General features: G+C 39.0%; 1 protein-coding gene across 2 annotated transcripts; it reads right to left on the bottom strand.

Moving 5' to 3' along the window:
• Nucleotides 1-224: 224 nt before the first annotated feature.
• On the bottom strand, nucleotides 225-26472 carry LOC110985230 (angiopoietin-1 receptor-like). Of its 2 annotated transcripts, none has more exons than XM_087143870.1 (27): nucleotides 26192-26472; nucleotides 22869-22979; nucleotides 16344-16475; nucleotides 15666-15899; nucleotides 14847-15170; nucleotides 14161-14421; nucleotides 13461-13595; nucleotides 13141-13296; nucleotides 12873-13013; nucleotides 12476-12769; nucleotides 12164-12387; nucleotides 11775-11844; nucleotides 11478-11584; nucleotides 10596-10797; nucleotides 10393-10489; nucleotides 9557-9794; nucleotides 9220-9259; nucleotides 8963-9117; nucleotides 7728-7992; nucleotides 7457-7567; nucleotides 6084-6265; nucleotides 5314-5427; nucleotides 4926-4996; nucleotides 4617-4657; nucleotides 4311-4407; nucleotides 3142-3247; nucleotides 225-2640 (listed from the first exon to the last, which is right to left on the bottom strand). In XM_087143870.1, exons 1-27 carry the CDS (start codon nucleotides 26262-26264, stop codon nucleotides 2578-2580), a joined length of 4044 nt encoding a protein of 1347 aa, XP_086999996.1. In that variant the 5' UTR covers nucleotides 26265-26472; the 3' UTR covers nucleotides 225-2577. The 2 variants fall into 2 exon arrangements, with proteins under 2 accessions (XP_086999996.1, XP_086999997.1); XM_087143871.1 differs by having other exon boundaries at nucleotides 12509-12769.

Here is a 26472-nt window from a genome sequence, read left to right as displayed (position 1 = left end):
TATTCTGAAAAAAGGTGCCCATAGTTACAACTTATGGGGGATGCCATTTATTCAGACAATTGATGCAAGTGCCGGTTGTGAATTAGGGTTGGGGGATAAAAATTTAATAAAAAAATAAACACCTTTACCTCGGATACGTTACTGTGTGACCGGTCCACATAGAATCGTAATGCAATTTTGAGGACAAAGGTGTACAGACGCATTAAATCAAACACGTACTGAGCTTATTACGGGAAAACAGACTGCTGAGCTTTAATACAAATTGCGTGTATGCATATTAATCAATTGCTATTGAGAATATTAACTGCCAAATTGAGCTAAGACAATGAGAGGTCTGAGACAGTTCGATAGTAGATGCTTAACGCTGAAATTGTAATCTTGAGCAATTTGAACAAATATTGTTAGTGCTAGACATTGCCGGCAGAGGGACTCATTGATTATATGATTATGCAATACAATAGACAGCTTGTATTTGCCACGAAGCCATTTATAACACATATATCATTAAACTATTTTTTTACGAATATTGGGTATCAAAATGCCAAACTACAGCTTGGGCCTTATATTCCCCAATTTTAATACAATGTTTACAATTCTGGCTCGCTAAAGTTCACGCTTTCACATTGGTGTAGTCGATTATTCGAACAAGGACTTCAATTTGAACATCACGTTTTTTGGCTAAAATACACCTTCAAAACGATGATGGCAGACTTTTCCGTATACCTACTTGTCCTTGCATCATCCAAAATATTCGTAAAAATGTAAATGTAGTCTATACATCATAACGGCGTATCTACTGTTTTACAAACTATTCACAAATACGGAAAAAAATTAAATTAACTTAACCTTGTGGTCCTCGGAGACCCCGCATATGGCCCGTCTTATACAGTTGACAAAGTATCGGGTGGCCGAGCTTGGACACTTCTCCAATGTCGCATGAAATTTCAGATACCGATGAATCCAGATCGTTTCCATTGTTACATTGGTTGAATATTAACAATCTTCACTTAATTTGCGGAATACTACCAATGATGAGTCTGCAGTTCAATCGAGAGTTATTAGCATTACAGTGGGCTTATTGCGTCTTGTGCCATCTGGAACAATAATCCCCACGTACTCACCGATCTCAAACTCTCAAAGAGACACATTGTTTCAATAACATGGTTTCAAGGGTGTTCCAGAATATGAAGTAAAATTGTCAGAAATGTATAATTGCTGAAACTTATTTTGACTTTTTTACTGGACTCGGACCATTATCCGCGTTCATTCTCCTGATCCGATCTTATACTAACATTTATGACCAGCCAAACACATATATTTTTCCTCTGTATATGACTGGGCAAAGCCCAATGTAACAGTCATCCGGAGGAAAGCGTCTGCTTTGTATATGTTACATTTTCACAGAAAACCATTGTACTTATTTCTCTTATTTTTTTCATAGCCTTCGTTGGGTAATTTAATTAAAGCTGTACGAAATGTTTAGCATGGACCTGCAGAAAAACCAAGAAGAACGGTTCAAATATTAAACTACCATTTGCTTCTGCAGAAGCTCTATTCAGGCAAAGAGAGACTTGGATAGGATGTGTTAATAGGGTTAATCAGATGCTTCACAGTATTATCAAGAAATCAAAATATTTTTTCAACAACATAAACTAAAAAGTTAACCAAATCCTAGTTTAATCCAATTTAACGAAACTTTTGATGAGCTTATCACGAAAATACTAAGCAGTAAAACGAGCTCTGAGTATTCATGTTCCTAACTTGGCTTTGATTACACTAAAATCCAAGTTAAGCTCAGGCAAGGAATAGTACGAGACAGGAAGACGATAGATGCAATTACTTAAATTTTAAGGGATCACATCAAAAGTAATCAGAACAAATACAAATACGATTGACCAAACGATAACTGTCCAGAAACTGCATGGCAAAGTTATTTCAAATATCAATGTCTTTGAGTTTCAATTGCACCATAATTGCAGATCGATAGACATTTCAGGCAGAGAAATAATTTGTGATTACTTTAGTGCAGAGGGTGTGAGTACAACCAAGCCATACATAATTATGCGCCATACTCAAAATCTTACTTAAACTGTAGTTTTACAAAAACAGGCCGCTAAGAAATCAAGTAAATACCAAGCATAGCTTTAATTCCCCACGCATTTGTTTGGGTAAATAACTTTACTGTTTTACTACACAGGTAAAGTCGATTTATTGATCGAGTTAAGAACATCAGAACATTTAAACAGAGACAAAGATAGGTTTTTAACATACGCATTCGTCCTCACATCATCCAAAAATTACCTTTTGCCGCAAAAAAAAACCTTCATACGTTTCTTAAATAAAGAAAGGTAGTGAAATTATTTGCTTAAATGACTACTGAGTAACATATTATGCGGGTGCTAGCTCCCTTTAGTTGTAACAAAAGTCTACAGGAAAATAGCTGTATGTATAGAAGTAAAACAACACAATCCAATCACCTTGATAGGTGACATGCTCTATTACATAAGCTATACATTTCCATTGCGTAAAGCTACACACGTAAAGCCAACATTTATCAAAAAATCTTTATCTGTCCAATTAGTTATCGTCAAACTCTAGTTGGATGACATGATTCTCGTAGATGTGTGGTGACATGTAGATCTGTGGAAAAATAAAACGGCTATTAAGTGCAACAGTGCCATCTGCACTCTTAATACAACCTAGTCAAAATGTTGACTGATTTTCTTAGTTGCTCAGAATTGACTACGGATTCAGTCAAACACCTACGCTGACGTTGGCAAATTATGCTTTCTGACAAGATTCCTATCCGATGCCTTTTGAAACACCAATGAATTCACTGAAACAAATCTAGTCAGATTGACTTATTTCCAGTTGCACCTAGCTGACCCTGACGAGCCAGTCAAATTTTACTGAATTCTTGTCGGATTTGACTGATCACTTTTAGAGGGTGAAATAATACGAACCTTGGAATAAGCTCACCAAATCGAGACAAAGCACCTACCAAAATAACAAAGACCTCAAAGCAAAACCCTCAATTGCACATTTCTTTACAGGTTGCCTGGAAAAGAATTTAAAAAACCTCTTTGGGAAGCTATACATAAACATATAATGCCTGGATTTATCTAAATATACCAAACTTACATTCTCATCTGACTGTGCGTTCATTGCTTGAAGGGCAGCGCTAAGTTCCTTAAAACTCGGGCGTTTGTGTGGATCTGTCTGCCAGCACTTCATCATTAGATCGTATCTAGAAAGGATAATAACAAAAGAGTAATTCACCTGTAAAACAAACTACGAGGTATAGAAAGTTTCGTACCTATTTTGCAGAGTTGTAGGCTCGAGTCACTTGACTTGGACTCGAGTTGCTATTTTTGTGACTCGTGACTTGACTTGTAACTATCGGTTTTTGACTTGCGACTTGACTTAGTGAAAGTTTAGGGGGAAAAATGGGCCACATTACTAAAGCGAGAAGAGACATCATACATCGTGACCGTGTACCGTGTGCGACAATGTGTGACACGGTAAAATTGAAATGGGCTCAAATTTTTCGGTTATCTATGCTCATCGCAAGTTCATCGCCACTGCCCCGAACTATGTAAGGATATTTGTGAGTGCCTCAAAGCGTCCTTAAAAATGTTAGACAAGATGTTGGCTGATGTTTCAGCTTGAAAACGTCGTTCTTGAACGTGGAGCCCGTTGGCAGGTTGATTGAAGGCTATTTGGATAATGTCCGCCGATCATCACTCAAGTGATATGAAGGATGCATATCCTACATTATTACCATATTCTGGTGCCGCCCATGGTCATACAAAATATCCAAGACCTTCCTGTGTGGTTCGTTTCGGAGATTGCGGAATAACTATGGGATATCTTAGAAACAAGACGAGGCTGTAGGGAGTGAGAACTTGACTTGTACTTGGACAAAAGACTGGTGAACTGCTTGTGCTTGGACCAAATTAACTTTGAATCGACTTGACCAGTGATCATATGACTTGTGACTGGACCGAATGACTTGTGACTTGGCTTAGACTTGCAAAGAATGACTTGTGACTTGACTTGGACTGGCAAAAATTGACTTGTTTCCACCTCAGTTATTTTGTTTCAAAGTGGTTATCAGGACCTCTGCAATGTTTGTGCATTTGTGGTAGCAGGCAACATTCTGTTCATTCACAGCATCCTCCAAAGACACAGTGCTGGTTGTGACTTGTTTGGCGAAAAAAAGCCATTGTGACCAATGGTGTCTTACGTTAAATATTAATCGTTCAGGTCAGCATTCAAAAAGCCGTACGTGATTGAATACCAAAGCTTACATTTCGTCGGCACAGTTTTGCGGTTTAGGCATTCGGTAACCGTCTTGCAGTCGTTGTGCCAAGAGCTTGCTCTGTATACCGGGATATGGCGTAGCCCCTTGAAAAAAGCAATCCGTAAATTTTCATGAGGAGCCAGGAATCTGGCAAAAGGGACATTTTCAACAGTTAATGACTTCTATTAGACTTGGGAAATGTATCTGATTAGAAAACGACGTCAACACCACAAACAGAAAAGCCGAATTCTCGCAAAAAAGGCCCCAACAAAAGTTCCTTAAAAATGAAGGATTGTTTCTGCAGATTACACACCAAATGTCGCTATCTCCCACAAAACGATTCCGAAGGACCACCTGAAATCGAATTCAAAACAATACGCATTGTTTAAAATATTAAAAACAACAGGCAGACAAGGAATCAATTTGAGCACCTTTAGTCGCAGGGTATAATTAGATATTATCCAAATATTTGAAACAAAAAGGTACAGCTGTTGTTTTTCATATTAGGGCCTACTGTATGGAAAATTTCTCTAGTAATTATTTAAATGTTTCTAGTAAATAATAACCTCTTGACCGTTATTATTATTAATAATGAAGATACACAAGTTGAGACTGAACTCACACGTCACTTTTGGACTTATATTCACGGTGAGTCAGAGACTCAATGGCCAACCAGCGGGTAGGAATCCTTGTCTACACGACGAGTTAAAAAACAAATGGAAAAGATTAAATCGGTTAAAATTTAGAAGTGTCATTAGGTCTGTGTGGAGATATGACGGTGAATCCAGGCATTGGCAGGATTGGAAACTTCTTCGAGTGAAACACTGTTTTTTCATCAAAACGTAGCAATGATAAATCACTTAAATTTTGAGAATGGATTCTTTTTGAGCAAACTTAAATAATGCATATCAATTAATGATTTTCGATTTTGTAAACTTTATTAAATTTAGCGTTTACATAATCGGTATTCTATAAGTAGTTTAGAGGTATACGGAGGTGAAAGGTTTTACCATCGATTGCTGAACGTAAATGTCCTCTCCTCGAGACAGGCCAAAATCAGAAACCTTAGCAGTCAAGTCTTGAGCAAGAAGTATGTTCCTTGCGGCCAAGTCACGATGTATAATCTGTGACAGAGGGGCAATACGGTCAGAGGGATAAAAAACTACACAAATACGAGATACATGGGTGCTCTTTGGTTTGTTTGTTTGTTTGCTTGTTTGTTTGTTGGGTTGTTGGGGTGTTTGTTTGTTTGTTTGTTCGTTCGTTTGTTTGTTTGTTTGTTTGTTTGTTTGTTTGTTTGTTTGTTTGTTTGTTCGTTCGTTCGTTCGTTCGTTCGTTCGTTCGTTCGTTCGTTCGTTCGTTCGTTCGTTCGTTCGTTCGTTCGTTCGTTCGTTCGTTCGTTCGTTCGTTCGTTCGTTCGTTCGTTCGTTCGTTCGTTCGTTCGTTCGTTCGTTTGTTTGTTTGTTTGTTTGTTTGTTTGTTGGGGTGTTTGTTTGTTTGTTTTTATAGAACTGTTTAGAAATTAACGTCCACATGACATAATAATGACAACTTATCACTCTGACTTTAAGATTTCACATCTTAATTAATACTTAACTGAGTTTTATGCTGAAATAATTTCTGGTGCATCAGCAATAGATTTTCATCCTTGGTGCTCATCAAAAGGCGTGGAAACTGATTTCATCGTCCAATGTGACGGATAGCTATTCTGATAACTATTCTGAATGTTAAGGAGTGCTGGTTTAATATGCTACTGTTTTTGATCTTTCACGGTACGTACCCCCGAGTTTGATAGGTGTTCCATTCCTCTAGAAATATTTATACCGAATGTTAGCAAGTTTGAAGAAGTGAGCGGGGATACCCTCGCTGGGGTCGCTGTCCCTTCTTGGTTTGGGCAAGCACTCCTCAGATAGTCTCGCAAGTTGCCGTTTGGAAGATATTCCAGAACAACGTACAAACTGGCTGTAGGTGAGGACAAAGTCAGCACAAGTAGTCGGATTGATGTAGCAAAGATATTTTGAAAAGAGTATCAAATTAATTGTTGAGGTAGTGTTTCAAAAGCTGGAATAATTAAAAAATGCAGTGATCTGTATGAAAAGGCGGGTCGATAATTAGTTAATATTCTACTGTGGCGTAAATAAGTGCCGGGAATCTCGGGGACAGGGGATTGTGGGAGAGGATTATTTGCCCGGCATGGAAATTTGAAAAGGGGGTGTGTGGTGCTGACACCAATGGGGGCGATGTTGATATAGGCATATTTATGTTCATATTCATGTTAAGATGTACAACACTTTTGCAGAACCTCACGTCAAAACGGCATACTTGTGGCTTCTCAGTACATTTGGGTTGCTGGGAAGTCCTTAAAATTGTTCCTAATCTGCCTTGATTTTTTCCTCACCACAAAAGTGGGAGGGGGGTGATTTAACAGCCCATCCCCTCGTCAAGATGTGGGGGATATAGACCCGGCCTAAGAGCTACGCTCATCATATTTTAGTATCAATAGCTTTGATGATGGTTTGCTAGAGGCTTTCAGTTCTCCTCATAGGAAAGATTTGGCCCCAATGTAATAACATCCTTTTCAACAGAAAGTCCCAGTAAGACAAAATGAATAGCAGATATTGAAATTGTATTGTCTCAAGATATGCCTAAATTATTCAGATCCCGCGAAAACGCAATAGCTTTCTTTTTCATGACCAAAAATGAACTGGAGTGGTGGCCCTTCAACTCTACGCAATGACGTTAAGTTAGTTGAACGAAAATACTTTTTATGTTGCTTTCAAATTATTAGTATTAATTTAGAAATATTTAGTTTTAATTGCTGATGTGGAACATAATTTTTCATACCCTTCTGTGGCCTCAGAATGGATGTTTTTCTGGTGACAAATCAGTTTCTTCGTGGTACTCCTAAAGTCTGTAAAATGTTATAATTCAAAGGCCTGTTTGTGCTTCAGGCAAACGTAAAAGCAAGATGACTTGGACGTCACGAAAGATTTGCTTAGCTGCAAAATTTTGCTTGTGTTCGTACAAAGGTGGTCAAGTACGGATCAGCCATCCAGAATAAAATCCTTCCTCAAAATAAAATGATTCATGTATCCCGCACTTTGCACTGATATGAATAATTCTTGGCACGACTCCAATAGCTTTGGTGAATACCATCATGCAGGCATGCGCCCAAAAGGCCAACGACGTTCGGATGTCTCCTGATTTTTGCCATCGTCTGAAACTCGGCCATAAAATCCTCAGAAGCTTTCGTTGTTGCACCAGCTGTGAAAACAGAAACAGAAGTATTTCTTTTCTGTAATACTGATATGGAATCTAGATCTTATCCCCATAGCTATAATCGATACACATTGACCAAGATAAAAACAATACATGCCAAGACGGTGTTTTTCCGTGCTAATAAGCAATATCTTAATGCATGCACCTTTGAGATTCTTGACTGCGACTGTAGATATTTTGCCCCGTACGTTCAGGCCACCGGCTCGTACTTCCCCGAAGTTACCCTTGCCAAGAACCTCACCCCGAACCGTAAGATTCCGCCATTTTATTTCCAGCCCTGTCGCCCATGGCGGTAGGCTAATGTGCTCGTAGACGCCTGTGTCGTCGTGTGGCGTCCCTGGTAATTCAGCGCCACGTAAATGTGGAGATTCTGTGCCGTGTATGTCAGATTTGCTAAAGGGAGAATGATCCTACATGGGCAGGGACGACATTAAAAAAAGGAAAATTGCATTACCGAATCATCCAAGTAATTTTCATATAGGTCATTCTAAAAACCACCGACGTTACCACCCGATCACACTACCCACCGTCGTCGAACGAGATTATATGGAGAAATAATTCCATTTGGAAAAGGGCAAAAATTCATTCATGGTTTTACCAGATCAAGAACGTGTTGAAGGGGGCGTTCGTCTTTAAATAACCATCAGGGCTACCCATTTCGACAATAAAAACAGCTACCTTTCACAATTGATCTTTTCTAACATGCAAGAACTTGAAAAAAAACATATTAAATTGGAAAAAACACTCCCCTGGAACCAAGAACACCCACAGTACTAATGGCTTTCCTCACCCGCTGCATTACACAAGCCAGCTCTACAGAACCCCCCCCCCCTTTTTTTGCGCCTAGAAACCCAAACAATGACACTAAAGCTATAACACAGTTTAAGTATTAAACTATGATATATTTTGGCCCTTTTCTGACCGGCATTTTCTCAGTAAACGCTTGTAATCGCACCGGATGCGTGTAACAATTTCTGTCCTTGTTACACTGGGCCGACCCGGGTATAATAAACAGAGTTGTATCACTAAAATTGATTTCAAATTATTTTATTTGTTTGAAAGCTATTTTACCTTACTCAATCATTTTTTGGAAATTAAGGACTTAAACTTTTAACTTGCAGAATCAAATGTCAGAAATAAGAAGCGCAAGAAAAAATTGGACCCAAAATTTATAGAATAACCCATGCATGTACATATGGTTGAAGTTATTTCAAATCTGACAACTGTTTGGTTAGCCAATTTCGGGGACTTGTCATTGCAAACATTGTTTTCAAAAGAAACATCCGTATCGTCGTAGAGTTTGAAAGGAATTCAGTATTTCTCATTCCTCCTTTTCCAGCACAAATGAAAACCCAAAGTCATTACTGTATATCGGCTTACGTGATCTTGAGTGAATACAATCCTGTGTTCAGAGGAACCTTTGTGTTGGATTCGTTTCCTCAACACGACGCATCCGGTGGCGACAGCAACAGCAAGAATAACAAACATTCCTCCGAGAATGATAGCTGCTATGTTCAGCACCTTGATCGCACGAACTAGATAGGTGAAATGATTTTAAAATCAGTGTATATTGATTTCAGAAAGGTACACTCAACAAGAAATGTGAAAAGGTTTCAAACCATTATCAAACTACCAACCTGTCACAGTCAAAGGTGTGGAAAATCTTACATTAGCTTCCTGAGAATAGAACACAAATACCTGCACTGAAACAAGAATCATGAATTGTGGCAAGGTTATACACTAGGCATATTTAAAGTCTCAGAATGACTGGAAACCTATGGTATCAGCAAAAAAATAAAATATGTTGTCTTCATAATGGTTCGAGGAGATTACAGTTGGACTGAAAATTGGGCAAATCACCAGACTACGTGTATTTCATAGTTATATGAAATCATAATATATCATTATATATTATAACGACACTGCAGATTGTGCTTAAAAGGTTTGATGGATCGCGAGTCCCGTCAAACATACGATATCGTTAACTTTGCTCATTGCTCCAATTCTTATTCGGTAGGAAGCTCCAGTAACCAGTGGGGCGTTGTAGAATCTACCGTAGATCAGGGAATCGCCGACAGTAAAAGGTACTGTGACATCAGTATCTGGTATCTCAGCCGCTATGTAGTCTTGAGCTGAGTCGCGGTAGTGTCTTGGGACAAAGGCTTCTCGCTTTGTCTTGACCAACTCTTGCTGTACTCTGATGACATAAGCACTGTAAATGGTGAAAAAGGTGAGAAACACTATCATACGTCCGTAAAGGGCTTGCGTCTCAATTTCGGTTTTTTTAGATGTCTCACTGAAATTGATACTGTGCACTTACAACTATTAGGCCTCCACGTTTCAATGTAATGCAAACGAAACTTTTAGGGCTAACGTCCATTATGTCTCTGACGAGACATATGTCTCTACTTCTTCCGATAAACGCCGAATATTAAAGATTTTATACATAAGAATGTTATTTTACCTTTAACCAAAGATGTCTCAGTCGCTCTGTTAAAGCTTTAAATATTCTTAACACGAATGTTTGTGGATCCCGACTCATATCCACAATTAAACAGCTGCTCACAAACAATTTCCAAAACAAAATTGTTCAATCCATACAAAACAACTCTATTTGAGACACTAAATGTCTTGGCTTTGATTCAAACAACCCCTTCTTTTTGGGGGGGTGGCCCCGTTGGATCCGCCCTTGTTCCTAGCAAGAAATGATAAAATAGATCAGTGTTACAACAAGGGTTGGATACCGGGAGGAATCTGCTGTGAGTTAAAAAAATCCTTAATAATAGAAAGTCGGTTTTAACTTTTCTTACACTATGTATATCGAGTCTACTCCTGTGAGACGAATTGTGACGGTTGTGTCTGTCGTTTCCTCGGAAAGTATCCTTGCAGGTAGCGGCTGCGGTATGTCTTCATCATCATATAAAGAAACACAATATAGGATAGTCTGAGTCACATTAACCTAAAGTTGTAAACCTGTTTCAGAATAAAATGGATGCAGTATTCAAAATCATACCTTTCAATGGCTGTGTGAATACTGCCAACGTGCTCCGTTTCCCTGCGTTTTCCTGATTCTGGGCAGAAACTTCAAACTCGTATTTCGTTCCGGGTTCAAAGGTATCTTTGCGATACCACGGATCATCAACATACTCCCTCGTGTATTCACTGCCTGCGGCAAAAGTCTGATCATACGGCTTCTCTGTGATTCGGTACTCAACCTTGGAAAAATATGAGTTAACATTTACCTGTTGAATCAAATTGAAATTTCTCTAATGAAATTATAGTTTTCTTTTCAAACTTAACTAATATGGAATTAAAGGACATACTGTTAAGTACACGGTTTGAAAGCTATCTGACATATGGACATAGCTTTCTGTTTTCCATAAAACATCCTCTTGCAAAAGTAACATCAAGCATGGAGATTCCCAATGCACTTCACCTTCTCCTATTGTACGTAACTTATGTGAATTTTATTTATTTATTTTTTTATTGTTTGTGTTTGTAATCCGAATTTTCAGCCTTTGATTGGTATTCTTTAATGCAAAACTTGCTCTAAGCCAACACACTATCTCTTAATGCCAGCGAGTCTATTTGTGTGTTTTTTTTCCTCTGTTCTCATAGATGACACTTCAAGATCAATATAGCGTACTAAATTCTTGGGCAATTTGCTGGAGTAACCAAATTTCTTCAAGTACTAAAACCGTCTCCAGCAATGCAGCTAATCTGTCGAAGCTTGCCCCCTTTCTTCCACCAACTACTTTTTCACCCTTCAATTAATATTTTTCTGAATATGAATAACTGCAATATCGTTTGCGCACGACCGAGTACTGGCCGACTACACCCTCTCACTGTAATGCCAACCTATTTTCACAAATAAATTTAGACTGGTGGAACATACCATATAACCTGCTATCTGCCCCATCGGGTCGAGAGGCTCATCCCACGCCAAGGATATTGATCTATCAGTGACATTTGTCTGATGAAGATTCCGCACAAATCCGGGAACTGTAGAAATCCATGGGGAGTAGTTACCAAACCCCAAGAAAATGGCAACAAAGGAAAATTATTTTTCAGCTATAAAAGGGAATTTGTACTGACTGTGTTTGTTTTGTTTACTTGTTTGCAGTTGTGCTGTGTCACACACAGACCTTTATATGTATATATGGTGTATAAGACTTTCATAACTTTAAGTTACCTCCGATTTGAGTGAAGGCTACCACGATGTTGCTCCATGGACCGGCACCAGCAGACGTTTTGGCTCGTACCTTATTAAGCACAGAAGAACACTATGATGTTTAATAGTGGAGATATAATCAATTTAGCCTTGAAGAATCAAAGGTTTTTAAGACAATTTCACCAACACCTAAGGCAGTAGTACTGACTACATTTGACCCTTAGCAGCACTGGGATTATAGTAAGCTGATTTTACCGAGCTGTTCCTACGCTATATGTTGTTTGTAACTCTTTGGCTAAAAGAAATGAGTAAAGGTGCCAGCAACTACGCGACTCCTCTCTTGAAAATGAGGACTTTCTTCAGAGTATAGTGGAATACTGTTATAACAAGGTCACTGTTTGGCTTCCTACCTGAACATGATATGTAGTGAATTTGTCTAGACCATCCACACGGTACGCGAGCGATGTCATGCCAACATCATTTCGCAGAGTTGGTGACCCCGCGTCAGTCGACTTCCAGTAAGCAATGTCATAGTTAAGAATTATACCATTCGGTGGGTCAGGTGGAGACCACGTCACTGTGACTGACACGTCATCGACGTCCAGAACGTCGGTATTGACTGGAGCTGAGGGCTCTGCAGAAAGGAAAACAAATTTAATAGTTTATCTATTCTACCGTGGTAGTAAATGGAAAAGAAGCAGGTCTCTTTGAAGAATGCTTACCTGCTTCTAATGTCGTTACGCTGAGGAGCTCACCGAACGGCCCAGTTCCTGCAATGGTCGTGGCGGCAATCTGAAAACCGTACAAGATGTAAGGTGACAAGCCGTTCAAGGTTACAGATTCCTCTGTTACATTGAGCAGTCGAAGCAGGGCACCAGATCTCACATCAATGAGTTGGTACAGGAATCCAGTGATTGCGCCGCCCCGGAAGACACATGTTGGCTTTGTCCAGGAAAAGCTGACGTTGCATTGTAAGACTTCCGTTGCTCTCAATTCCCCTGGAGCCACCTCCCGGCCTGAATCGAGAGAGACATAAATTGAGGAATGTTTTAACTGAAGTTTTCAGTTAATGTCATCGGATAGGGTGTGTTGAAAAGTCCCGTAGCTGACGTGTCTTACTTGAGCACTGGCAGTTGATACCGTAGTACGATGAGGCACAGTCATCATCGCTGCATTCTCCAGTGTCTTTGCTGCAGGTTTTTCCTGGTGCGCAGTGACATGTCTGCTTACAATCCGCACCGTAACTTCCCTGAGCGCATTCTGGTAAATGAAATCCCAAACTGGAAATGTTATGTGGTCAATTTAATATATAGATATCTATGATTTTTCTCCACCTCTCGTTTTGTTGAAACGTCTTTAATACTTTTCCATGACTTTTCCCTGTTACCTTGCATGCAGTCTAATCCTGTGTATCCTGCAGCACACGAGCATCCGTAGGGATCAGGAAGACAAAACAAACGACCACGGCAAGCCTCGTCGTGTGGATCTGTGCTGTTGAAGCAGCGATTGCGAGCATTCTGACCGAAGATGTTACGACCGTGAACTGTGCAGGAAAAGTAATAATGCTAATGAGGACATGCTGTTGGCAGCACTTACTTACAGAAATCTGGTCAGATTCCCATTTCCAGAAAGGAAATGGCTCACCCTCTTAAAAGTGTTTTCGATCCACCCTGTGAAGTAAGAAAAATGAACCCTTCAGATGTATACCTTGCTCACAGTGTTCTCCGCTGAAACCGGGAGCACAGATGCACGATCCAGTGATAGCATCACACACTCCTCCATTGTAGCATCGACGACATACATTCAGACACGAGGGTAGACCCCACTTTTCTGATGAACATTCTGGTAGAAAAATCTTAATAACTTTTCATAATGATAACAACAGTGATAATTCCAATTGGGTTGTGCAAGATCATTTTTCTCCGATTGTGGTGACACTTTCTCAACGTTTCTCCTATCGTACCCTTTCGTAACTTTTTTTTGTCCTAAGTGTGTTTGCTTTCAGCCATGATCTACCTATATATCCCATATGTTTCAATAAAACGCCATGGTCACAACGGTTACATTTTTGATAGGCGGGGATCTGCACCACAAGAGAGTCAACTTGCAAGCATACGCCGTCGGAGTGAAAACGTCAAGCTTTCGTTAGGAGTGGATTGGACTTCATCAGGACTTAATAGGAGCAGAAACTCGGTTTAAATACAATGAACAGACGTCACGATCGTAACCAGTTGCATGTACTGGGGACATGGTAGAGATCAGTTATGTTCTGTACTTGTTGCATTTCACTCTTTTGTGTTTACCTTTTAGTGGTCAGTTTCTTTGAGTTTTGCTTCAACAAACCTCCCAGGTGTTTCGCAGCATTTTTCTTCACGCTTTATCCGAACAACAAAATGAACTCACACACCTCGCACAATGAGTCTCGTGATACCATGCAGTCGTTGATCTTCTTGTCCAGATGGGAAACAGCTGTACACCCCTGCATCCGTCACAGCAACACGAGGAATAGTCACGTCTAGCTGGTCATTCCAAGAAATAACATCACTTCCATCGTGCTGCCATCTGTAGTCAGTATTTGGTGAATTCACATTTCGCATTTCCAATCGAACTGAATCTCCGATATTTACTGTTTTTGTTCGTTGAACTGGACGTACGTGTACAGTGGATTCTAAAATTAGAAAAAAAGGTTAAAAGTCAATGAAATATATTTTCAAGTAGAATGGACTGAATATTTGTGCATTTCCACGAAAGATGGTTACATCCTTAAGAGCTGATACTAATACTGGGTGAAGAATCTTTACTGACCGATAAAAGGATTAATAAAGAAATTGGCTGGTACTGGAGTTGAATCTTTGACCTTGGGCACACTTTGCTCGGCGTGACCTTGGTTGTAGGGTATCCTAGTTTGTGGTACCATCTCTTAGAGCTTTTGACCACGAAATTTTCTCTTAAGGCGCTTTTCCATTGAAGTTTTCGTTTGTACAAATTACGACGACGGTTTACCGAAAAGGAGCTTATGGGATGCGGGGTGGTTGGTCGAGAGACCAATGATGATTCATTCCAGACAAGTATAATGACAACATCAATGTTTACCATCCATGGGCAAAATTATGGTCTGTATCTTTGTGACTGTCCTTCCCGGCTTGGTGGCTTCACAGTAGAAGACGCCTGTTCTATCAAGCCCATCGACTTCAGGTAACTGGATCTGTCGAAGCTGACATCCTAGCTGTTCGCTTTGCAGCTCTTTTGACCCTGAGGGCAGGCCACTGTTAGTTCCTCCCGTTGTCAACTGCCGACCGAATGACACAGCAGCAGTGAGATCTCTGTGGCCTTTGTAAGCTCCAATAGTTGCATCGTTGTCTCCAGTGACACCAAGTAGAGCAGGGTTGGTAACGAGTGTAAAATCAACTGCCCCACCTGTATTGACAGATGAAAGTGTGTCATCAATATTCATCTTGTGTAATGGGAGACTTTTTTGAGACACTTGGTGACATAAATCATTTTCTGAATGTTTGAATGGATTATGCCTAGAGATACCCGCGACCATCCTCTGTTACATCTTTTTACTTTTTGGGTCTTTTATACTGGTTGCTGTAGTGTTTAGTACGGCCTCTAGTGTTAGCAGCTGGAAAGGAAAACATTGGAAGTGCTTTGCTTCTGCTTCACAGGACGGATATGCTCACGCGTGTGCTTGTGATTCAATGCAGATAAAAGTTTTTTTTTCAGCTGAAAGAAGTTGCTGGTGAATAAGCACAATTCAAAGAAAGGAAGAATTAACTGTTACGCCAGGAATTGGACAGCTTGGGGTTAATTTTTACCTTGACTTGAACTTGTGACCGTTAAGTTGCAATATTGGCCTGTAACATTTCACGAGGTTCAAAAATTACTTCAATTTTGAAAACGTTCCGGTACCTGTTTCATCTTCAATTACGAATTCTGTCAGGTAGATTTCACGCATGTGCAGTATTTTATTTGTTCCAGGAAGATCCACTCTCACGTAACGAGCAGTGACTACCGGGTTGGCTGTGAACTCAATGCTCGGCGTTAAGTAGTTCGTTTGCTCATTTGTAACTGTTCCAATTTGTCTGTTGGAACTGCGATTTGGACTCAACCCAGCACTAACTACAGCACCTGCTAGACGGCGAGCTGTGTTTGAAAAAATTAAATTTAAAACTGAGCACTTTTTCTCATTTAACAAATTTTTCTCATTAGACAAATTAATTGATACACAGCTTTTTTCATACTAAATCAATTTATTCTATATTGACACTGATATTTCAGTTTTCAAATAGATCAATGTCAAATTAAACTTTGTAAATCACTCGTGAAGTAAAAAACAATTCCTACACAGTAATTGCATCGGATATCAAAGCCAACTTTCCAGATTCTCTACAACTTAGATGATTTTACTATCAGCGTTTTCTAGATGGAATATCGAATGTTTTAACAATGACTTTGAGCAAATTACTCATAAAAGCCAACTATGTCCAAGATTGATAAGTTCAGGATAAAGGCAATCGCATTGAAATTACACAAAAAGTTACAATCATGGAATCCTCACTGAAACATCCAAACTTAACAGCAATTTACCACAATCTGAGTGGGGCACATCTTTGCATGCCAGGTCATCTCTATTAAGTATGGTTATCTTTTCCAAGCAGTAGGCATCATGCAGGTCCAACCTCCACCAAGGATTCATCTTATTTTCAGGTGATTCGAAAGCTGACGAGAGAATAAAGTAAAACGGAATGAATGAACAGTTTTTCTTTCATTATTTTGAAGTTAACCTTACATCTGGTGCAAAGGCCAGCGTTTCTCGTGTGAAAAAGTGGTGTAGCAGGATTCGAAATAATTTGTGAAATGAATAACATCTTACTTAAAAACCCATTTGATTATAATTGTTTACAAAATGGTTATTACTTTTATAGGTTTCCGACTCGCAGACGAAAACAAGACGAATTAGCTCTTAAATGTCTGCTTGGACGTTACGGGGTTTGGAGTCCACAATTCTATTTCTATTATTCTGAAAGAAATTTAACTAACCAGTTTACCACTACACATTTCTTCTTTCGTTTGCATAATTACAAAACATTCTTTGTTGTACTTGGACCATGCTCATCTTACCAATCGTTCACAACTGTTCTTGAAAAGAATAAACTTTAGTACACTGATAATTCCTATTCGTGCACCAATATGGCATAGGAATAGTGAAAGCAGATGGGGCGGGTGGAGGGAGGATCACAGCCTCTTCTTTCAGCGGCCAGTTCTCTAGGAGGATTGTCTCAACCAGAGCTGTGTACATGTACATTGGGAGGTGCGGCACGAGTGTCACCATTGGTGGAAACAAATTGTCAGGTTTATGTGCCAGTACACATGGGCAGTAGGCATACAATAGCCGCATGCTCTAATGTCACCCAATCCGACTATCCACCGCTACTTATAAGCAAGGCCTGTGTAGCAAAATAGCCTGCAAGAACTGTGATGTTAATATGTTCTCGTATGGTGCAATACAGTGGCACACTTATAAGAGAGGCTAGTCAGCGTAAAAAAAATGGAGGCAGAACGCTCGAACAAGCCTCACTTCTAAATGTGCCTACTTTATTGCATCATAATATATTAGCACCGCAGTTAAAGCATGGCTATTTAGCTGCACAGGCCTCACTTATAAGTAGCGATGGGTAGTCGGATCGGGTGCCAATGTACACAATGATGAACAGCCAATTTGTTTCCAAATCCCTACAGTGATGGTCTCTCCTCAGTGCCAGTGCCACACCTTAGGCTTTCACACAGGCTGTCGCGTACGCTTTGAGATGCAGCGGACTTCAAAACCCCATTTGCTTGTCATGTTGAACAAACTCTTGAAAAATGTTCTTCAGCAGGTGCAGAAATGTGCTGGAAATAGTTACTGAATGTTTTTGCCTTCTTTGATAATGAGGGAGTGTGCCACAAATGCGAATATTGCTGTTTCAAATTTAATCTTTTTTTTTCTTTCATGCAGTTTAATTGAAATAGTCCTGTAAGCTGAGAGATTCTTTCAGGAGATTGCGACGCTATAAGGAAAATTGGATATTTCAAAGCCTTTGATAAACGAAAATGGTCTTTCTGCTGAAGGTTTATGGGTTCTACTCTAAATCCCTAATTGTGAATTTTATCCACTTCACAACAAACTCTACCAGGAATTTTGATAATAGAAAAATTCTAGACATTACATATTTTCTCACGGTAAGCATTGAGCATGTGCTGGCTAAAGTTTAAAGTCTTTATAAATCGAAAAGAGGCATTTTTTTTTAATTTGTATATAAGCATTTACAAAAAATTCCTTAAGTGCTAAGGTTAACTTGCCTGTATGAGAAGATGTTCTTGTGTCTCCATCTATAGCATTATATGGGCTGCTCGGACCACCGGCAGTTGAGCTCTGATCGGCAACTTTCCCTTGTAAATCCAAGAACGCAGCTGCAGCGACAAATTAAGAGATTTTAAAACGCAAACAGCATAATTGCTTTATTTGGGAAGAAAGCCGTTTTTATAAGCATGAATCAACTCATTTCAGGACAATCCTACCAATGCTAAAGCTACATAAAAGCTTTCGTTAAAGAACTTAGGGTTAAAGAGTGTTTTGAAGCTAATTTGCATATTCATGAGCAAAACTGAAATTATCTTTGACGATGAGCCTCAGTGTTTCATTCATGTTGCACGAAATACTTCTCAGGAATCTTTATTTTTTGAAGAAGTGTATCCGTTTCTTTTACATTATTCTATCGTGTAAGGAATAAGTCAGCAAGTAACCTTTTGGAGGAAATGTTTTCAAACAGCATATTTCGGGTCTGAGAAACTCAACAGTGTGTTTTCTGATCTAAAATGATTTGAACAGTGCCCTCACTTGTCCAAAAAATCTTAGACATGTATTTCTGATAAAAAACACTATTCACTGCACTTAGCGTAAAGGAGTACATTGAAGAAAGAGTATCAAGATGCACAGCAAGTGCGTTTTATATAAGATAAGCTTATTCAAACAATTCAATTCGTTTTGGCCTACTATCTTTCACATTCGACTTGATAAAACTAACCCTTGTTTCATTCAGAAACTGCAATACACTAATTGTGACCGTCTCTGTAAAAATGAGTCTTAAGTCGCCAGAGCCACTTTTTGAGTTTTCATTTGCAATGGAAAGAGCAAATTGAGTTTTTTTGTTTTGATGTATCAGTTTGGCATCCTGATGGAAGTGGATACTCCATCGTGAAATAAACTGTGGGTTCCTATTGATTTACCCAATGCAAAATTATTCTAAAGGACCCTTTACTCCAAAGTGGATCTGGCGACGTAAGACTCATTTTCACAGAGTGGGTCACAATTAGTCAGAGCCAATATGGAACCAAACAACTGGTAGTGACCTGGGGCACTACTCAGATTGATGTTTGCTTATTTCAATGCACATGAACAGCAACGAATCCGCAAAGAAGAGAAAATTTAGTCCAGCAAAGTCTACACTAAGTACCGGATGACATGGTGTACCAGTCAATTTAATAATGAGGCTTTCGTCCTGGGATGACATCACAGTTTTTCTCTTGAATATTGAACCACTCGTTAGCTTTAAACCAAAACGGCAGTAGAATACCCTTTAAAATAGTGAAATAAAAGTTCAAAATAAGGTAAGCAGAGACACAAAATTTGAAAACAAATTAATTGCAGCAATGCTGTAATTGCTTTGGCCTCACAAATCGGGGGACACAATAAGCCTCATCAGTCATCACTGTAGGCCTTAAAATGAGAAGTTGCCTTACACAAATTGGGAAATGGGAAAAGCATTGCACCCTTAGTGTTGATTCATTATGCTGCTGGGGATTGTCCTCTTTTCAGACAACCAGTATCAAGACCAGGCATATCAATTGAAAGTATAATTCTAAAATGAATATCTAAGTCAAGTCTTAGCAGGAAAATATGTACATGTTTAACCTGATAGTCGACCTTGCACCCATGTCAGGGGCAGGACGGCTTGAGGTTAAAGTTTTTCCCACATTAAACTTGTTACAACACCGGTTCGTACCATTTTCGCATTTCTCAACAATACGGGCGATTCACAATAGTGCACCTCCAAGAGTTTGCAACGTGTTGGCCAATCACAACGATTGAAATCTATCGGCCCTTTCCAAACACGCATTGGGTCGACAGATTTTGCGCTCTGTGGTTGGTCAATGCGTCGCAAACTCTTGGAGGCGCATTATTGTGCAACGCCCGTATTAATTCAGTTTTGAAAGCTTACCTGTTCTGTTTGCATCCCCACATTCCTCAAGGTAGACTTCCCGCATGTGAAGTATTTTATTCGTACCAGGAAGGTCCACTCTCACGTAACGGGCAGCGACAACTGGGTCAGCTATGATCTCAATCCATGGTGTTCTCCAAATGGCTTGCTCTGTTGTAACTGTTCCTATCAACCTGTTCCAAGTACGATTGGGACTCAGGCCAGCACGTACTTCAGCACCTGCTAGACGGCGAGCTGGGTTAAAAATGAAAATCATCATAAGGCATATTGCATCATTTTATGTTCAATACATTTTATGTTGAAAGCACTTTGAAATGCTTTCAACGAATTGTATTTCAGGGAATTACTGAAGAATCTCAATATGGTTCTTTGCACACATTTTCATTTTGTATTGGTACTTTGTGTTTTCCGTTTGTACAAAAATGACATTTTTGAGTAAGGGTATACCCATCAACATCGGATACATTAAGGAACTAGTATGATTGCGGCGCAGCTTGTTTTTTGTGTGCGTAAATGGCTTTAGGGTTGCTACACAGTCTTGTTTTATTTAGATTCACATTCGAACATGTTTTGAAGAAAACTTATAGAAAGTGAACTGTATTAATAAGTGGTTCACCGGCTGACTTCACTGAACACCACCCAAGCATAGCACAAAGCTTGCTCTATGGACAAGTAGTCGTTCAACCAGTGCCGTTTCAAACTTTTGGTGTCGGGGTGCAAATTCAAAAGCGAATGTGACTTCTCGCTCATTCAATTTTATCTTGGAGGAGAACAAATCGAAAGCCTTACTCACAGTCCCGACATCCTTGCTTTTATTTGCTGGTGCATTGAAATATTAACTTCAAATTATAAAATAGCCAAACATAACATGCACGTAATCGCAATTACCACAATCATCGTTGTTCACATGTGGGCAATTTGGGTCAATTCTGTTAAGTATAGTCATCTTTTGCAAGCAATAGACTTCAAGCAGGTCCAGTCTCCACCACGGATCCGTCTTATTCCCCGATGTTCCAAAATCTGAAAAAGGACCAAATCCTAGTGACATGAGTGAATTGGTTTTATAAAATTCTCTGCAGGATTGGTTATTTTCTTATTCTTACAAGGATATAAAAACTTTTTTATAAGATCCTTTTTTCGGCTTAATTATCAATTCCAGACAAAGCTAGTAAGCTGCATATGAACCGATTTTCTATCATTTATTTTTTTCTTACAAAAGTACACAAATTTGGAACAAAATTTTAAAAAATAATTAGGTAAGTAATTTGATTAAATCACAAACCACATAAAATAATGTTTGAGGCCAGGTGAAATGCATATAGTGCAGCACCTGCACTAAGATATTAAATGTGGGTACCAGGTTTCAAACCGAACTCCAATTTTCGACAACACTAGAGTTCACAGACATTTGTTTTCATACAAGGAACTCATAGCTAATAATGAACGAGGGAAAATGCCACCAACTGCATGCATATGTATTTATTTTGTATGTTACATGAAGGTATAAAATGCTGATATTCTACCTTTTCTAATGCGTGCAAAAATCATTCTCGTTTTGTTTACAACACTATGTTCCTTTTTTTTTACTGCATCATGACTAACATTTCTAATCTCAAGAATACATATGTAATTTGGAACTAACAGGTAGATGTACACTGATACTTAACCTTCTTAAATCGCGACTCTAAATCCTTTATATGAAATTTGTGCACTGCATAAAAAAACTGATTTAAATCGAAACAATTGTAGTTTGAATTAAAGGAAAACTCCTGCCAACCTAGACTGTGTAAAACACACGTGTATACTAGGAACTGAAAATCTCAAAGACTGAGGATTGGCCAGAACCTTTAAAAATTATCAATCGATTGAAAATTAGCAGGAGTTGAACGTTAAAGAATGGACAGATTTTCACCGTACTAAAAATATTAAAAAAATATCAGTTGATTTGAATCGTTATTAAAATTTGAAACAAAGGTACTTTAAATTGGCCAAGCCTGTTTCTATGTAAAATAGCTTTACATCTCGTGCAATTCAGTTTGGTAAAAAAATCCCGTTAGAATTGATTCTGAAATGGTCATTACGTTTTAGCATGCAGATTACTATTGGAGTAGTACTCCGTGCTGACTGTTTTTCTCAATAATTATGCAACAATTCTACGAACGTACAAAATATATACACAATTACTCGTATTTATGAGATATAATGTACTGTTCTGCACCGCAGATTGAACATTTTATCTTTTTCACTTTGCAACAGATTTTTTTTTTCTTCAACTTCAATAGTTCACGAACAGTATTGGGGTTAGCATCAAAAGGAGCATTTGAGTCGAATAGAGGCTACACTCGCAGAAAACGCTTGTCATGTTAAGATGAAACTCGTTTTGCTTAAGTGTCAGTAATGACAAGAGTTCATTTGTCGAGAAGGCCAAGTTTGCGTTTCAATAGCTTTTGAGCTGGTGGGATTCGAACCTATGACCTTTTACCTGCTAGTGCAAACGTTGTACCACTCGACCATAGCTATTAGAGGTCGGATTGGTAGGAGCATGTAGCAATGGGCACAGCAGTTAGCAACTCAATCGTGTAATATTGTTAGATTTTTAAAGAGTTTTTTTCACCGCGACCATAACCCAACACACCGATTTATTTAAGTTTCATAATCTCGTCGTCTGGAACTATAATTCTAAGAACATCTTGTCAAAATATTGCCAGTGGGGCAAACCTCTTGCATTCTACTGACAAGAGCAGTTCTTATCACTTTGAACGGAGCCCACATGTGGTTTGGTTTTGCTATAATATTCTTGATGTTAACTTAAATTATTTTGAGAATTATCAAGAGAAAGGTACGCTTAACTTACCTGTGTGCGAAGTTGTGCTGGTGTTTCCGTCTATAGCTTTACATGGGCCGTGCTGATCATCCGAAGTTGAGCTCTGATCGGCATCTTTCCCGTGTAAATCCAAGGACACGGCTACAGCGTTAAATAAACGGAGTTTATTTGGATGAGTAAAATAACACTGGATAGAAGGTCGTCACAGGTGGTATAAAGCGAGTAATCATATCTTAAAAGCACATTAACCTTGTAGTATCTCTTACGCACTCAGTGATCGCCAAAGGAAGTTCACAATAAATGAATTAACATGCTGAACAAAGTTCTTTTCTTTTACTTTTTCAGAATTAAACAGATGGGCGCGTACCGCATGTGCATTTTGTACATGTAATTAGCTTGGTTAGCTATAATTTGACTCATTAAAGACTTCTTTGGTAATTAACATGTGCAACCGTTGCTGCATAAAGCGTGTGCGGTCCATTTAAAAAATGTTCAGAGGCACAAACATTGTACAGAAGACATTTTCTCTCACATTCTCAAAGTTTTATAATTTTTGTCAGCCGGAAATCCTTACCTTTTTAATGTGGAAAATTTTATGACGTATAAAATAAAGAGTCAGAGATTTGGTTTCTTTCTAGCGTTTAAGCTCCAAAGAAATTAACAGGGCTGCTTTTAGGAGTTTTTGAAATTCTTCGTAGCAGAGGCTTCATCGCAGATTTACAAACTAATGCATACACGTAACGTTCTAAAATAATGAAATTCTAATAACGAAATTCTTTTTCCTTTCTTGACGTCAACATACAGATAAATATTACTGTAGCAAAAAAAACTTTGTATTGAGCTCAAAGTAAGAAAATAAAAACCAGTCAGAGCGCGACGTTTATTCGGAAGTTGAAGCCAAGATCTGAAAAACTACACTGGCCCACGACCTAACTTGAGCGTAATTGATCCATCGTACCATGACGTATCGCACGAAAAGATTTTTTATAATCTTTGTTTTGTGCTCCCAAAATCCCCTTTAACAGGCAGGCAGTAGCTCTGATGATTTGAGAGGCTTTTCTTAAGAAAACCAAAGATGAAAAAATATAAAACCTATGACAGTTGAAATTTCTATCCATTTTTTAACGGGCCGCTCAAGCCTTTATCCACCTGGCCATGTACTAATGTTTACCTAAAGGTTTATCTAGAAAGAGTAGCAATACGTATTTATTGTACAAGACTTGTCATTAGCAGGGAACGTAAAATTAACACACATTAACTTCTTTCAGTACATCCGTGCGCCTTCTGAAGAGAAGCACGTATACTATGTACGTGTAGGTGGCGCAAATCGAGTGATTGGTACTATCCCCAGCATCTTGAAGGTAACAATAATTATACGAAACGAGGCGAATGTATCGCTTGCTTTGTGACTTTCCGAAAGCTGAACACAGCAAAACAAAGCTTTCGTTTTCTTACAGCTGGTAGGTGTATTCGTCAACGACTTGCAGTTTCGTATACTCGATGCAGCATCACATACTACTGAAGTTGGTATTAAATTAATGTTGCCCCTGAACCCTTGGACGGTTCACACTAAAAGAGCCCGGGTTGTGGAGTCCGCCACTCCCTTTGGACATTTTCCTTCTGATGTCGTCGCAGTGTATTTGTTTCAGGTGATGAGCATTTAAAAGATTTTAGGGTAACTCTTTGCGGTCTTTTTGACAAAATGTTTGTGAAAATAGAACATAGGTTCTTGTGTGGCGTGCATTTTTTTGAGATGGGTCAGCTCTGAGATAGGACGGTACTCAAATCACGAGGCTGACACACGTAGCCTTGAAATTCAAGTGACCGTAACAACAAAACCATTTGTTTAGTTGAGCTCAATCTTCACATCACATTTTTGATGATAAGGAGTGTGTCTATATGTATGCCAAGTATCAACAATCGAGCAGGCACGGCCGCATGGGGGGGCGGAATTCGCCAAAATATCAGGTATATTTCACCATGAGGACTCGAAACGGTTGAGCAATAAGCGCGTCCAGTTTCCTGCGCTGGTCTTAAATGTTAAAGACAGGCCAAGCTTATATTTATTCGCATTCATGGTAACTGTTTTAGTCAGACAGTCAAAAGAAGTCAATGTGGGATGGATTTACAATGATTTTGTTCCAGAATTTAACTTTCAATGATTTCCAGAACACCTCCTTCCATTTTATCGTATATTCCTTGTGCAATTTGTCCGTGCGTGCGTGGCGCGAGCCGCAAGCACAAAGACTCTTGACCAATCAGAATCGATAAAAATGACCTTGTATCCAGTTGCCAGCGAGTGATTTACGCAGCGGGCATTAACAATTATCAGAGGGCATTATCAAATGTCAATACACGGTCAGGTTGCACGTTGTTGAATAGGGAGGCTGTCTAAGGTATCGACGAACTAGAGTTAAAGGTCCCATTTAATAATTCTCAGAGTGTTTGCGTATTTTGTTTAATTTTTTTTTACAGCAGGACTAGAGAATATGAGCTGTGGTCTAACACTCAGGCCTAAAACCGTTTAGTTGATCTCACGGGCGAGTGCTCACATTTGTAAAATGAATTGGATTCCGTTAGATACAGTTTATTGTAAAGTATGCAGTGACAATCAGTGGTTGCGCGCCGACACCTTCATAGGGACGTTCCTAAGGGTTCTGGTTCTATATCAAGGAAAGCGTCAGTGCGTTGTGTATATATTACGGATAATTCCTTGAATATAGCTTAAATATTAATGAAGCATTTAAGGGTTATTGAAACCAGGGATAGCCTGGGCTTTTCCCCCAATCCTTCCAAAGTCATTCCTATTTCCTTTTCAGGAAATATTTCTAAAACCAGTGTGGATAATGGAGAGGCCTTCTTTATAAAGGTCTTTGTAAGAAGTATATGTAAATGTTAGGTCCAATGCAGCTTTACGCAAAATAAATTGAGAACGATAAACTTTTATACATCATAGGATAAGAATCGGGGCAATCACATTAAAACTTGAATGCTATGAACATTAACTTGTGGAAAGCATCAAATTTCGTCTGCAGTGAAACGTGCACCGAAATAGAAAAAAGCTCAGGTATACATTTTCATGAGTATGCACATATAAATAAACTCATGAGGGTGCGAGTACTTCCACGAGAAAACCTCCTTTCAAGCTTTTAATCGGAGGGACACATGTAATTCGTTTAACATCCATGATCAGACAATCAGGGGCTGAACGAAAGTGACAAAAAGAAAAACCATATACGTAGTAAGGAATTTGAATTTGATTTGAAAGCAGCACTTGTCCCATTTTAAAGGAAGCTAACATCAACTGCACAGAGACACGCAGAGAATAAGAAATTTGTTTTGGTTTTGCTTACCTCCATTCAGAAGATATGGGATTAGAATGACTAACAAGACAGCTGAATAATTCCATCGTAACAGGGACACCATGATTAGATGGCACTGCTCGTTCTGTACTCCTCAGCGTTCAGGGAAACATGTTCACGTCTCCTCCAATTATATTTGCAGCGTAAAGCTTCATGAACACAACCTCGGTAATACCTCTGGTTGCGCCGGTGATCCAGATGTCAGGAAATAAACCACAACACTTCCAGTCGAACATTTCCTGGTTGATTGTTTAGCAGCCATACCCTAACCT

The sequence above is a fragment of the Acanthaster planci genome, linkage group LG12, assembly GCF_054643075.1.
Source record: "Acanthaster planci isolate LZ-2023a linkage group LG12, COTS_SCS, whole genome shotgun sequence".
NCBI classification, from domain to species: domain Eukaryota; kingdom Metazoa; phylum Echinodermata; class Asteroidea; order Valvatida; family Acanthasteridae; genus Acanthaster; species Acanthaster planci.
This window is presented reverse-complemented; position numbering and strand designations above follow the sequence as displayed.

Coding starts and splice junctions, on each gene's coding strand:
- LOC110985230 (XM_087143870.1), bottom strand. CDS start 26,264: ATGGTGTCCCTGTTACGATGGAATTATTCAGCTGTCTTGTTAGTCATT. Junction 10,490..10,595: donor ATTCACACAGCCATTGAAAG/GTATGATTTTGA, acceptor ATGATGATGAAG/ACATACCGCAGCCGCTACCT. Junction 3,248..4,310: donor CAAAACTGTGCCGACGAAAT/GTAAGCTTTGGT, acceptor TATCCTTTCTAG/ATACGATCTAATGATGAAGT.